Source organism: Bemisia tabaci, chromosome 5, assembly GCF_918797505.1.
Source record: "Bemisia tabaci chromosome 5, PGI_BMITA_v3".
Taxonomy (NCBI): domain Eukaryota; kingdom Metazoa; phylum Arthropoda; class Insecta; order Hemiptera; family Aleyrodidae; genus Bemisia; species Bemisia tabaci.
In genome coordinates, this window is record NC_092797.1 from 612,681 (window position 1) to 626,431 (window position 13,751).

At 39.1% G+C, this 13,751-nt stretch overlaps 1 protein-coding gene and 1 long non-coding RNA gene across 5 annotated transcripts in view; one reads left to right on the forward strand and one right to left on the reverse strand.

Annotated features, from left to right (window-relative positions):
- LOC109038460 (sialin) overlaps positions 1-13,751 on the forward strand; it is a 66,173-nt gene that overhangs the window by 37,591 nt on the left and 14,831 nt on the right. For 3 of the 4 annotated variants that reach the window (XM_072301034.1, XM_072301035.1, XM_072301036.1), the window contains exons 2-5: positions 1,354-1,424; positions 8,418-8,611; positions 11,662-11,901; positions 12,427-12,511. In XM_072301034.1, coding sequence (XP_072157135.1) covers positions 1,354-1,424; positions 8,418-8,611; positions 11,662-11,901; positions 12,427-12,511 — 590 coding nt within the window. The remainder of the gene's footprint in view (positions 1-1,353; positions 1,425-8,417; positions 8,612-11,661; positions 11,902-12,426; positions 12,512-13,751) is intronic. The other variant, XM_072301037.1, reaches the window with a different exon arrangement.
- LOC109038461 (uncharacterized) lies at positions 11,569-13,185 on the reverse strand. Its single transcript, XR_002009593.2, has 2 exons — positions 12,738-13,185; positions 11,569-11,963 (listed from the first exon to the last, which is right to left on the reverse strand). It is a non-coding gene; the product is annotated as an uncharacterized lncRNA (long non-coding RNA).

Consider the following 13,751-nt stretch of genomic DNA (forward strand, 5'->3'; position numbering starts at 1 on the left):
CAAACTCAGAGATAAGTACATTTCGAGAAACTCCTTTAAAATGTTCTCTGATAATTGAATTAAGTACATTTTCATCATAATTTATAAAAATTATATTATAGCCAGAGTATGCAATAAAACGCATCGGATCAAGAAAAGCAGTGTATTGAATTTTTTTTTGGGGGGGGGGGGGGGGGAGGATCATGAGTGAAATTTTGAGGTTTTCCATCGAACTCTCAAATAATTGTTGCGATTTGCACACACAGCCCCTGAAGAATTATTGGAATTACATTGAATTTCCTTCACATCTCTGCGCAAACGAGAGGCAATTTTCTAAAGTAAGGACTTGTTTTTTGTCACAAGTGACTTCGAAAACGTGAACCAACAGCAAATTTTACCGGGGAATCGATACATTGCCAGAAAATAGGACATTAGGCCATGAAGGTTTCTGCACGGCGGCAAATATGGTCGGCATTTCGGAACTTTTTGTGTCCGTAAGGGTTGATTATTGAAATTTATAGACAGAGCGACGACAAAGTAGGTGAAGAGAAAATTGGGCGATCCTATCCGTGGAAGCGGGTGGTTGCAATGGATAAGGAAGTAAGTAGTTGACTAACCAACAATGGCGACCCTCGAGAGACCCCATTATGGTCAGTCCATCACGTTCCTCCTTGCAACCACTCGTTGCAAGCGCTCCATTTTTCTGGAATCTTCTTTGTCTACCGTTTTGCCCATTGAATTTTAAAAATCAGCCTGTTGCCATCCTCCTTTCTAGCCACTGTAAAAGTCTTGACAAATCCGGCATCCATGGTGGTCAAGGGGCGTCTCTGTTCACCCAGGCGAACTTCCGCCGAACTTAGAACGGACCAGTTTCAACTGATAAGGAGCGGGGTACTTTCCAGATTGTCCTGCAAAATCGACACTTATGTTACACACATCTATGTAAAATGTTAGTTTTTTGTCACAAAATCTGGCAACACTGAGGAGCCTGATTCAGCACCGAACTTCCGTACGACTCCCTTGGCACACCTCATTTCATTCATCAAAGTTGAATTTGTCGACTCGGGTGACGGAAGTCTCAATGGACCATCAGGTAGATAGAGTCTGATTGTGAGCCGAAGTGCTTCAGGAGATACGTGTTTCGCCGTCGTAATTTGAAGTGTCATCTTTGGAGCTTCATAAAAATAAGTAAATTTGAGAGCTCCTATCTAAATCGGGTCGGGCTAGCTGCCGCATGTCGTTTCGACCCTATGATGAAGGAAACTAAAGGAACGAGAAATACACTTATACTCAGCCAAGGAAGAGCATCTATGCACACATGTTAGCCAATGGTTTGATACTCGTGCTAATTGATCTTTCTTGTTTTGTTAATAGGCACCACACCGATTCCATGACTTCCAGCACGTCAACACCTCCCGAGAGGGAGGCAAACAAAAAGCATAAAGGTAATAATATAAATATTATGTTGCATACTTCAACTTTTCATTTAAGTACCAAGAATAAGTTTGTCCTAGGTGGACATATCGGCGGTGTAAGTCGGCAATCACTTAACTCGGTTTGCGACGTCGCAGACTTCCTCTCGTACTCTCTTTTTTAAGCGGAAAACTACTCAACGGCGATTCTTTGAAACTGAAGATTTTTCTTCTTTGTGCGAAGAAAATTCTGCATAAACTTCAAGAAATGATGTTTATATGTTCTCCTTTAAAAAAAACGCACACTGGAGAATTTCAGGCACCGCAAACGAGATATGTGATTGCAAACTTATGCTGTCGATATTTCAACTTAAAAATCCAATCCAGCCAGAATGACTATTCGCCAAGTCAGCTATCCTACCATCCTACCACCCACCTTACCTCGACATCAGACGCCCCCTTCCTGGGAAGGGATGACGAAGATCCTCTCCAAGCTCAAGGCAATGAAGAGAAAAAGGAGATGCATGGAGATTCGCCTGACACAAGAACCCTTGCATATCGACGGTGTAAGTCCGCAGTCACCTATCTGTTTGCGGTGTCTGAAAATCTCCGCCTCCATGTTATTTTTTTTAAAGGGGAACAAATCGACATCATTTGAGCTTTTTTCGATAAAAGGGCGTATTCGAAAAATCACAGTTTTGAGAAAAACGCATTTGAAAGTTCAAAACGTTTTTATATCCGACACTTGTGAATATTTTTTAAAAAAATGAAAACAGGATTACAGACAGGCATTTATTTTGAGTAATACCAGCCAAAATTTCAAGTACCTAGCACGTCAACTTGCTGATATATTATGGATGCAAGATCAGTATCTATACGCCCTTCTACCGTAAAACTCTCTTTCCGCCAGTTATATTATAAGTTTACCACTGCTCTTGCATTGATACATCAAAATATAATGAAATATATAAATAAATGGTGTTAAAAACATTTGCTGGTTTTTTCATTTTGATCTTACTTGAAAAAATCAAATTTGTGCGTTTTGAAACTCAAGATATACCCATCTTTATCAAAAAAATAGAGAGAGGAGCGAAACCCTGTAAGAAAATGTATCTAAAATTTCGGCCTTAAGCTGTAAGCATTCAAATCATGGAAAATCATTGAACAGTCATAAAGATGGCCGACCAGTCTTTGAAGATAGCTGTGTCCTAAGTCGTCCAGAAAACGTTTGGTTTTTCGCGGCATTCGGCAATAATTCGCTAATACCGAATCCTCGGCGGTTTCGATTATCGGTATATTTTTCATAACGCGGCCGTGCACACCAAAATTGCGATCGCCTCTACGTCTCGTCCACGGGATTTCTCCCATGTTCGAATCGCAGGAATGAATCTTTTGGACTTTTTCCCCATTAATAAACACCAAAAAATTTCTTCCTCTTTTTACGTCATTTCTGGGACTCCCCGAGGACTTTTAGTTGGCACTGTGATTAATATTGACTTGGTAACTCAATGTTTTTCTCAACTTCGCAAGTGAGATTTTTCCCTGGGACAAATCCCATGATACCACCCGTGGAGGCAAGGCCCAACACCATAACTATATTCACAAATTGGGAATACGTAATACGTGTTCTACCTCCACATTGTGAACTTTCGCGAACCAGGCGCAGAATGACAACATTGCGAAATTTCGATTTTAACCCGTAGGAGCATCCGGAAAAAATGATGCCCTTTTGAATTCGCGAGTGTTCAAAACTTCATCAATAAGTGTTCCAAACAAGACTGAAATCACTGAGGGTCATTTTCTTTACATTCGTCCCCAAGAAAATGCAAGTGATAAGAACGGGAACTCGGCGCGCGCGCGGCAAGATAGAGAATACTCGCCGCACCTCGGCTCCTGGCCGATGCATGTACTTTCAGCCGAGGTACCCTCATTTCGACGGCTCCATCTTTAATTTTTTACTTCCCACTTATACAAACTATATATTTGTGGATGCGTAACATCAGTAGGATTCACAAAATGCGTTCTCTCGAAAACGGGCGTAAGACCGAATACGCCCTTTTACCGAACAATGCCTCGTTTCTTGAAGTTTTTGCAGAATTTTCTTCGCACAGAGAAGAAAAATCACGGCACTTTTAAAGAATTGCCGTTAAGTAGTTTCCCGCCCCGGTAAAAATGACAAGTGCTCAGATCAGTAGCACTTGCCTTTGGAACAGGCCTAAACACTGATGTCAGTGCTGCTGGGCGCTGATATGCTACGTCAGTTTTAGGTCTGTTCCAAAGGCAAGTGCCTCTGATGTAAGTAGCACTGACCTAAGTGTCTCCGACATAAAGGAAGTGGAAACTCCCAGAAATACTGTAGAGGCAAACATTTAATTAATTACCGATCCGCCAGGTACGTTAATTCACTATTTGACGACCAGGGAGGGCTGTTGTGAGTTTTCAATCACAAGCAACGAGTCAGTTAAGCTCGGGAGGGATTCGCCTGCAAATAGTCGAATCTTTCAGTGTTCGGTACGAGAAGAATGATGCGCACGTTAAAATTTCACGAAAAATTGTCTCCGCGGAGATATGACGCTTCCTTTTTAGGGGTCCTCGAAAACGTGTTTGAACCGACCGCCGTGAATCTTCGAGTCTTCGTTATAGACGGGCAGATGGCGACGACAAAGCCAACCTGCTACTACCGCCACGCCGCTGTTGTTGACATCACGATTTCTCGTTTGAGGTTGAGTAAGTTCTGTGTGAATGTTTCATATCCTACCATAGAGAACCCTACATACATCTGTATAGCATTCTGAATAAAAAGCTTAGAGAATTAAGAATAACTAGCTGCTTCAGCTCGCTTGCGCCGCTAGCCGGTGGCCTCGCCCCCTGGACCCCCAGTCACTCGTTCCGCGAATGAATGTTGGCTTGCTTCGCGAGCCAAATTTTGCTACTACGAGTAATTAGTGGACTTCCTGGAGGCAAAATGATAAATTCAAAAACAAAGAATAAGAAACTAATAATGATAACCACCTACTTGTAGAAAAAGAAACATCCTTGAATAATAAAAAACACTCATGGAAAAAAAATCATAACACTTTGTGAAAATTTAACGGTGCGAAAGAGTGAAAATTAATTACCGATTCTCTTGGAAGAACACATGAGCTGCTGTAAAAAAGTTAATTATTAATAAAACCTGTGCTGCCGTAAAAAGTATTATCTTCTGAAAAATGCACATCAAAATTAAGTAATTTTCATGTAAAAAAAAAACTAAAGACAAAACCAAGAAAGCAAAACTCTAGACGCACTAATAAAAAACCTGGACAAACCGAGAACTGATTATGAGCAATGCGACGGAGGAAATGCGTAGCAGGTGGTCTGAGTGAGACGGCATAAGGAAGGGAGGGATACTGTCACAGGATCTATGCCAGAGTAGAAGGGTGACACGCGTTAACGGCAGGTAGGGATGGGTTTACGTGGAGAGGGAAACGTAAAATCAGAGGGTGGGAGGTCCCCCAACCATATGATTCGTCCAGCGGCAAAAACGCAAATATTTCGTCATCAAATCGGGCTAAATTTTGCAACATCGGTCGCGCAAATCGTAAAACCAAGGGGTGCCTGCACATTTACAGCCTAAGAGCTTTCATTTAAAACAAATCCGAGGAAAATCGATCCAGTAGTTTCCGAGATCGAATTAGGACAAACTGTCCAGCGGCAAAAACGCGAATATGTCGTTATCAAATCGAGGTAAATTTTGCAACATCGGTCGCGCAAATCGAAAAACCGAGGGGTGCTTGCACATCTACAGCCTAAGAGCTTTCATTTAAAACAAATCCGAGGAAAATCGGTCCAGTAGTTTCCGTGATCGAATTAGGACAAACTGTCCAAACTGAAGGAGGACAAAAAAAGCCTTAGGATATTAAATATACAGGGTTGTCCAAAAGTCACTGACCACCCCTGTAACTTTTTTTCAAATTGAGATAGAAGTTTGAAACTTTGGCAATGTTCCTCGGTCTAAAGTAGGAACTTTTTGGTCCCCCAAAAATTTTGGGGGGCGCCCCCCCCTAAGGGGGGCCGGTGGCTAACTTTGTTTTTTCAAATGGCAACCCCCCCTTTGTGATACCTCATTCGAAAGATAATAAAAAAAGAAAGTTTTTGGCGCAAACCGCAGGTCAAAATGTTGATTTTTGACAAAATGGCGGCCGGTCAAAGTTCAATATGGTGGAAATCTGACATCTCCGTTGTTTATTGACGGACTGGCGTTAAACTCGGAATCTGAAGGTTTTTCGAGACTAGAAGAACGATTCTGGCATTGGTTTTCCAGAAAAGTCAGTCCTTTTCAAAATGGCCGTCTAGGGCGGGCAGTGGATATTTAGGCTGCTTATCGTTGGATTTGCATGTAACTTAGTATCCGGGGGTATTTCGGCGCGAGAAGACCGAATCTTTCATTGGATTTCTGAAATTCCGAAAAATTTCAAAATGGCGGCGGAAAAATGGTGGGAAATCTGTTTTACGGCTGTTTACCGATGGATTTGCATGAAATTCGATAACGATTATTTAGCATTTCGATAATCTACAATGAAAGATTCCTTTTTATTGAGCTAAAAACCACGAGGTTATCGAATTTCATTCAAATCCATCGGTAAACAGTCGTAAAACTGATTTCCCGTCATTTTGACCGCCGCCATTTTGAAAAGTACTGACATTTCTGAAAAACCAATGCCAGAATCGTTTTTCTTGTCTCGAAAAACTCCAAGATATCGAGTTTCACGCCAATCCGTCAATAAACAACGGAGATGTCAGATTTCCGCCATTTTGAACTTTGACCGGCCGCCATTTTTTCAAAAATCAACATTTTGACCTGCGGTTTGCGGCAAAAATTTTCTTTTTTTATTATCTTTTGAATGAGGTATCACAAAGGGGGGGGTTGCCATTTGAAAAAACAAAGTTAGCCACCGCCCCCCTGGGGGGGGGCGCCCCCCAAAATTTTTGGGGGACCAAAAAGTTTCTACTTTAGACCGAGGAACATTGCCAAAGTTTCAAACTTCTACCTCAATTTGGAAAAAAAGTTACAGGGGTGGTCAGTGACTTTTGGATAACCCTGTATGTATGGATATGAATCTCAAACAAAGTAACCTACATATCCTCCGATTGACCAACAAAAACATACCGCCACCGCGACGCCTCACCGCCGTGTATTCTTCTACTACGCATTCCGCCGCCATATTGATCGTGACGTGTAGACTTGAAACCTACGAGCGCGCGGTTCAAACGCCGTTTTAGGCCATCCTAATTTTTGGCACTTTCAAATAAACTGTTCTCCCGTTTGCAGTCATCAAAAAAAATTAGGAAAACAACCGTAAGCTTTGGTCACTTACTACTTTCGAATGACACAATGAAAATAATGACTTATCTGGCTCATTACCTTAATCTTCAGTCGATAACGCTCGTTCCCATGCGGTCTCCAATCTAAGCACTAACTACGCCCGACGTAGCTTAACTTCGGTGATAGACCTAGCGATTGAACCACTACATTACGTGCGCGTGTAAGCGTCAAGGGCGTAATTATGTCATTTTAGGGCCCCCATTGGAGTAATTTTGCCAGCAAATGATGATTTTGTCTTTGAATCCTATACTTAATTTTATTATTATTATTTTTTAATCAATCAACATGTAAATGAAGTCTTATATGTTATGTTTCTTTGGAAAGAAATTGGAACGCATTAAAATTCAAAATTATAGCTAAGGATGTAAAACAAATAATTAAAGTTGAAATGATACAAAAAATATAAATTAGCAGATACAAAAATTGAAAGTAAAGGAGTAAAAAAGTTGGAAAATAATTAAAAATAAATAAGGAAAATTAAAAAAAAAAATTAAGACTGAAACATTTTAAAAAGAGTTAAAACTGAAAAAAATTAAAACCAAATTTATAATAATTTTTTTTTAAAAAAAAACTCCTAAGTAAGTTAAAAAAAATAATAATGCTTAAATAAATACATCTGAATACATATTATAGCGGTGATAATATTTTTACCGATCTCAATTTTTTGTGTGTTTTAATTATTTTAGTGTCATCATAAACGAAGAAGGTAAAACAAATTATTCAAGAGTGTGGCTACCTAAACAAGTTTTTTTTTCCCTCTTAGAAAATCCCCCCCTCCCAAAAAAATATGCCTCTCTGTAAGATAAAGTTTGTGGTCCCTGTATCCCGAGGAAATATTCCCCCACAATAATGGAATAGGGTGGGGGAAGGGGGAGCCATCTCTACTTTTTGGGAGTGAGTGCGGTTCGATTAAGACTGATTTCAGAGACTTACCCTCTGAACCAAGTCCTGACCTCAGTCCCGCTTACTTCAGAGATATCTCTGCACTTAGGTAAAGTCTTTCTCCCGACGTCAGTGCCTCGTACCTCAGTGCTGACTTCTTGGGTAAGTGCTTTAACACTTACGTCAGAGAAAACTGAACTGACCTCAAAGCAAATTGAGCTGACCTCAGAGCAAATTGCACTGACCTCAGTGGAAAGTTCACTGACCTAACACTTGCCATTTTTACTAGTGCATTTAAAAAATGTCTGCGCAAACCGAGTTATGTGATTGCCGACTTACACCGACGATATTACACATCAAGCAACGACTTTATGAAGGACCCTATGTCTGTATTGAAAAAATGAGAATCAATTTTACACACATTTAGAGGACCTCTATTGACAGAATAATAATGATGATGGAAACGATCCACAAGACTTGATGTTAGGGAAGAGGCAAACTTCTAAAACACTTGTTGCACTCTTTCGATCTGAAAAATACCTACAGATCATTGACGATGGAACACATATTAATAGTTTTTAACAAACTAAATCAGGTTTAAAAAGTAACAAGTGAACGAGCACTGAGGAGGAGCATTGCATACTCTCCCCCCAATTACAAACAAGTGCCTAACCACAAATCTTTGATACAACGTACTTACTTAGTATAAAAATTAAAATAATTCTTTTTGTAACCTATGTTTCGACTAAAAATATTTGTGTTTTTTTCTTGTGTTTCAGAGTTTGTGTCATGCAGGCAAACACTACATTTTCTCGTTTTTTTCGGTTTCATGGCAAATTACATGCTAAGAGTTAACTTGTCTCTAACTATTGTAGAAATGGTTGGGCACCATCCACAGAGGAACAGTAATTTGTCGGGCCTAGCTAATGAGACCAATGATGACACCCTCACCTCCAACAATACGTCAAATAAAGTGAGTAAATTGAAACCTAGAAAAGAGTACGGGTGCTAAAGACGCACATCCCCTCTGGCAGATTATTTTGGGGTATGTCAAATAGAGACATACCTAATTTTCAGAAATTTTGAAAGAAGAAGAAGAAAAAACTACCTCCATTTAAGAGAGGAGAAAATATTATTTCTTAAAGAATCACGAAAAATTACCCGTATGTGCATATGGTTTTTGTTCTACATGGTTTTCTTTTTCTTTAACATGTCTATTTGGCAATTCTTGTGTCTTTTTCCCGGAAATGAAAATTGAATCATGGGCTAAAAAGTAAGTCTTTTTTCAAGTAAGTCCTCTTAAGGGAACAGTAGTTTTCCTACAAGCTCAAGATAGCAGCCGGTTAGTTAGGTAAGTATTAAGTCAATTAGGTATGTACAATGCAGAAAATCAGGAGTTACCCTAGTAGCACAAAGACGTAAAATTTACCAAAAAAAAATTCGTAAAAAAAGACCTAAAATAGACCAAAAATGAAATGCCAATGTAGTCTTTTTTACAAGAATAATTCGTAAAGAGTACAAGATTTTTTACGTAAAAAGATCGAGTTTCTTTACGTAAAAAGTTATGCGCAAAAAAACTCTTGCTTCCTAAAATTGATTAAAATGATAAATCGTAAAGAAAAAAATAGACTTTTTACCTATCTGAATCTGTAGTCAATTAATTCTCCTTGAGATCAACATTTAAATCATTATCTCAATAAGATCATAAAAATAAGATTCTCATCGGGAATTGAACCTGGGACCTGCCTATCAGGTATCAAATGAGCTACCTACTGAGCAAACAAGGCTTCTGTATTAGAGGGGCGAATTTGCACTGTATAAGTGAATATTTTTATTGTTGAATATGTGTGAGAACGAATTGAGGAATATTTTTTGAATTTGGAAAAACTGAATAGGGCAAAAACTAATATTTATCATGGATGTTTTAAAGATAGTATACCTACTTCCAAAAGTACCTTTGTTGTTCAGGAATATGTGAAAAAAATTATGTACATTTTAATAATATGACCCCCTTTTTCTTTTTCTTTTCTTAAATATTATTAACATGCATCAATTTTTTATAAGAATGTCTTAACTATTTTAATAAAGATAAGTTATTAAAATCTTCTCGAACTTTTAAAAACTCTGGCTTATTTGTTCAGAACAATGTGTTTTTGTATCCAGTTTTTGGGCTATACTTTTTTTCACAAACAATCTTTAGGGACATCAGAATTTTTTGCTTAATTTCCTTGTCACAAAAACTACAAAGGTATTTCCTGTTCGGTCAATTCAGCGAATTTCCATTCCGACAATTTTTTTCTGATTTTCTACATGTAAAAAATCGCGAATTTTTAGTGTATTTTCCGAAGAAAATACACTATTGCATTCTCCCATGATAACGGACCCACACCCGAGACCTTGTGAAGAGCACCGATCACGGGTCGTAGATCAAGAAAATATATGCCATTCAAATTCATGTGTATATATATGTATATATGTATGTATGTATTTCCGCCTTTTTAAGATTTTTCGATTTTTGAGTAGTTATATCTTTCTTACGTTGAAAGATATTTTGACCAATTTTTTTTGCATTTAGTAGAGACTCATTAGAACTACTATTCCGCGAAAAAAAATTGAAATTTGAGGCAATAGGTTTTGAGGGGTGGGGCTCGAATGTGGAGGGAGGTCAAATCTTGTCCACTCGATAACTCGAGCGAAAATGGATATTTTGAGCTGAAATTTTTACGGGTGATAGTTCTCCCCTAGGACCGGTTTGGTATTGAATTTGAGCTAGATCGACCGAGCCGTTTAAAAATGGCGAGCTTTGAAAGTTTTAGGCGAGGGGTGCGCGGCATGAGGGGAGCCAGCCGGAGCAGGGCCGCACAGTGGGTCGGGGGAGAAAGTTTTTGGACAAGCTGATCATCGCACAGTGGGTCAGGGGGAAGAAGTTTTTGGACAAAACTTTCGTCGCACAGTGGGTCAGGGGGAAAAGTTTTTGAACAAGCTTTTCGTCGCTCAGTGGTTCAGGGGAAGGAAGAATTTGGACAAACTGCGCGTCGCACAGTGGGTCAGGTGAAGAAAGTTTTTGGAAGTACTGTTCGTGGCACAGCGGCCCAAGCAGCCCACAAAAATCCCACTTCGGGAAATACACTTTCTTCCCGCGGTGGATGCGCGGGACACTTAAAAAGAAGAAAAACTAGACGTGCAGAAGACTCCGAAAAGACGCGCGCGAAGCGCGCGTCCTGGGGGAGCTTGAGGGCGAAGCCCCGCCAAAAACCGGCGCGGAGCGAAGCGGAGCGCCGGTTTTTTACTTATAGATTTCAGTTCAATCCCCCAGTTTTTTTTTACGTCTTTGATCACAAATTTTTTACGTTCAGTTCTCAGACTCTGATTTTTTACGAGTTCTTTTACGTACATTTTTCGTGCTTGTAAAATTTACCAGTTTTAATTTTTTTTTTCACGCATTATATTACAAGATGTGCTACTAGGGAAAGGAAAAATAACATTTCATATGAACCCTGGGCCACAGTCAGTTATCGACGGCCTAAGTCCGCGATCACATATCTTGTTCATGGTGTCTGAAAATCTCCGCCTCTATGTTATTTTTTCAAAGGAGAACAAATTGACATCATTCCTTGAAGTTTATGCAGAATTTTCTTCTTACAGAGAAGAAACATCACGGCAGTTTTCAAGAATTGCCGTTGAGTAGTTTTCTGTTTAAAAAATAAAGTATGACAGGAAGTCTGCGACATCGCAAACCGAATTATGTGATTGCCGACTTACACCTTCGTTATGCATGACAGGCTCTTTTTAAAATTTAGGTCCTTATTTTCACTTTTGCCCGGAGAGCAATGATTCTGCTCATGATAAGAGGCCCCCTCCTGTAATCGAAGTATACACAGCAAAGTGGGGCATTAATGCAGTCATTGGATGTTGAAGAAACTCTAAAAATTTCTATCTTATAACCTTTTGATCATAGTCTTTATTTTATTTTATACAATTTTTTATTTTAAGTATTTTTTTTATTTTGTGTGTTTTTATCAGCTAAGCACGCAGCAGTTTGACTGGAATGAATATGAACAGAATTATGTCATCGGCAGCTTTTACTGGGGATATATTTTAACGGAACTCTTAGGTGGTCGACTTTCAGAAGTAATTGGAGCACGGAAGGTGTTCGGCTACTCAATGCTCTTTTCATCTTTCATTACGCTCTTGACTCCACTTTCAGCCAAAATACATCTCGCTGCTATCGTTGTGTTACGGTTTCTGCTGGGATTTCTTCTTGTAAGTAGCAAGGCTTCGTCACAACACCTACTTTCCATAGGTTTTCGTAATTTTAATGGACTCTGTAATGAGAATGGAGGAAACAATTTGAAGAGGAACTTTAATTAAAAACAGATTAACGATGGCAGTGTCTCAAACTACACAGAATAGAGGAAAAAATAAAAGTACCCAATTTTAATTTGTGAAGTTCAAAGCTTTAACATGTGTAATATTGTGCATTTAAATTTCAATAAGTTGGTATTTTTCAAAGCAGTCCATCAAATATGGCAACTTGTCTTATATGAAAGATAAATCAAATACACCAGGCACAGTGAAGGGCTTGGTAGAAAGAGAAGGCGTATATATGTACTATAAACTGACACTTAATGCATGGCTCAGGTGAAGTTGATTCAGTTTTACCAGATCTTAAAAAGTGAGGAGATATCGGTGCGAACTAGATGGCAAAGGGTGGAGGGTCAAGAGAAGTCTTGAATTCTGAATTTCTTTATGGAACTAATAATCTAATTGAAATATCCCTTGTTTCAGGGTGTTTCGTGGCCTGCTATGCATCCCATGGCGGCGCACTGGATTCCTCCAAATGAGCGGAGCAAGTTCATTGCTAACATGATGGGTGAGGACTTCATTCTCAATACAGACTTTAAGTTTTTTCTTTCACACTTTCATCCAATTTTTAAAGGGGGCTGCGTTCATGCCATGGGATGTCAGTTCAGGTGTTACTAATATTGTGCATTTGTAATATGCCATTCTCATTGAATTCGGACTAAGTGCATTTATCTACAATCTGTTTCGTACATATGCTTACAATTTAGAAGATAAAATGGACAAAAATACCTTACCCATTGATCCTTTACTTTTACGCGATGAAGATACATTTATGATCATAGCAGTGTTGGATGATGACGCTAGTGGATAGTAATGATAAAGCAAGATAAATGCTGGATAGTATAGATACTTTATATTACTTTTTAACTTGTCACAGAGTTAGATAGGTAGGGAGTACAATCAGCCCTCAGGCCGTGAGGTGGGCAACAACAGACAGTCAGAGATAATCATATCAAGATGAGAACACCATCAAGATTGATTACATGACTTATTTAATCTATACAATCTTAATAGTTCAATGTGCCTCCCTAATTATATAATTAACTAGGGACTGCGGCCTAACCTCCCAGAGGCACTTTGCGCATCTAATCTACAGATACAAATAGCATTAAGATCGTGGCGTGTTTTTACTATGTTTAAAATGAAATAAATTAAAAAAATAGAAGAGAAACAAAATAAATGGTAAGTAAATCGAAGCATTCTACATCGCTCTAAATAAACAATTTCCGTCAGCTATCATTCCAATAATAGTGAGGCGGTGAGTTGCATTAATTTTAAGCTGTTACTGTGGTAATAAATAGATGGCAAAAATTGAAAAGGTTAATATGCTCAGATTCTCTGAGTATATCAATAAAAGAACACCACCTAGGCAAAGGAAAGGATTAAGGTTGTAAACGCAATCTTCACCTACCCAGTCCACTGGTAGAACTTATCGAATCAGGAAGGCCCTGGAAAACTAATGCCCGCTAAAAAAATAAAGAAAAGTAGGTAAGGAAGATAAGATAGATAATTAAGGAAGTTGGATTAGATGGATAGTGTAAGAGAGAGAGGTAGACTAAGGAATTGTGGGAGTTGTTGCTTCCGCAAAATCGCGAGATAACTGAACGGACAAAATTATTGCCAAAACGACGGTGGTGATTGATGGGCCGGGTAATGGAGGGAGGTAAGAGTTAGAGGTAGCAGCAGCGGTAGCTGGAGTGGCAGTGGCACAGGTGGTGAGAGGCTCCGAGCCAGAGGGTAGCAGGAGG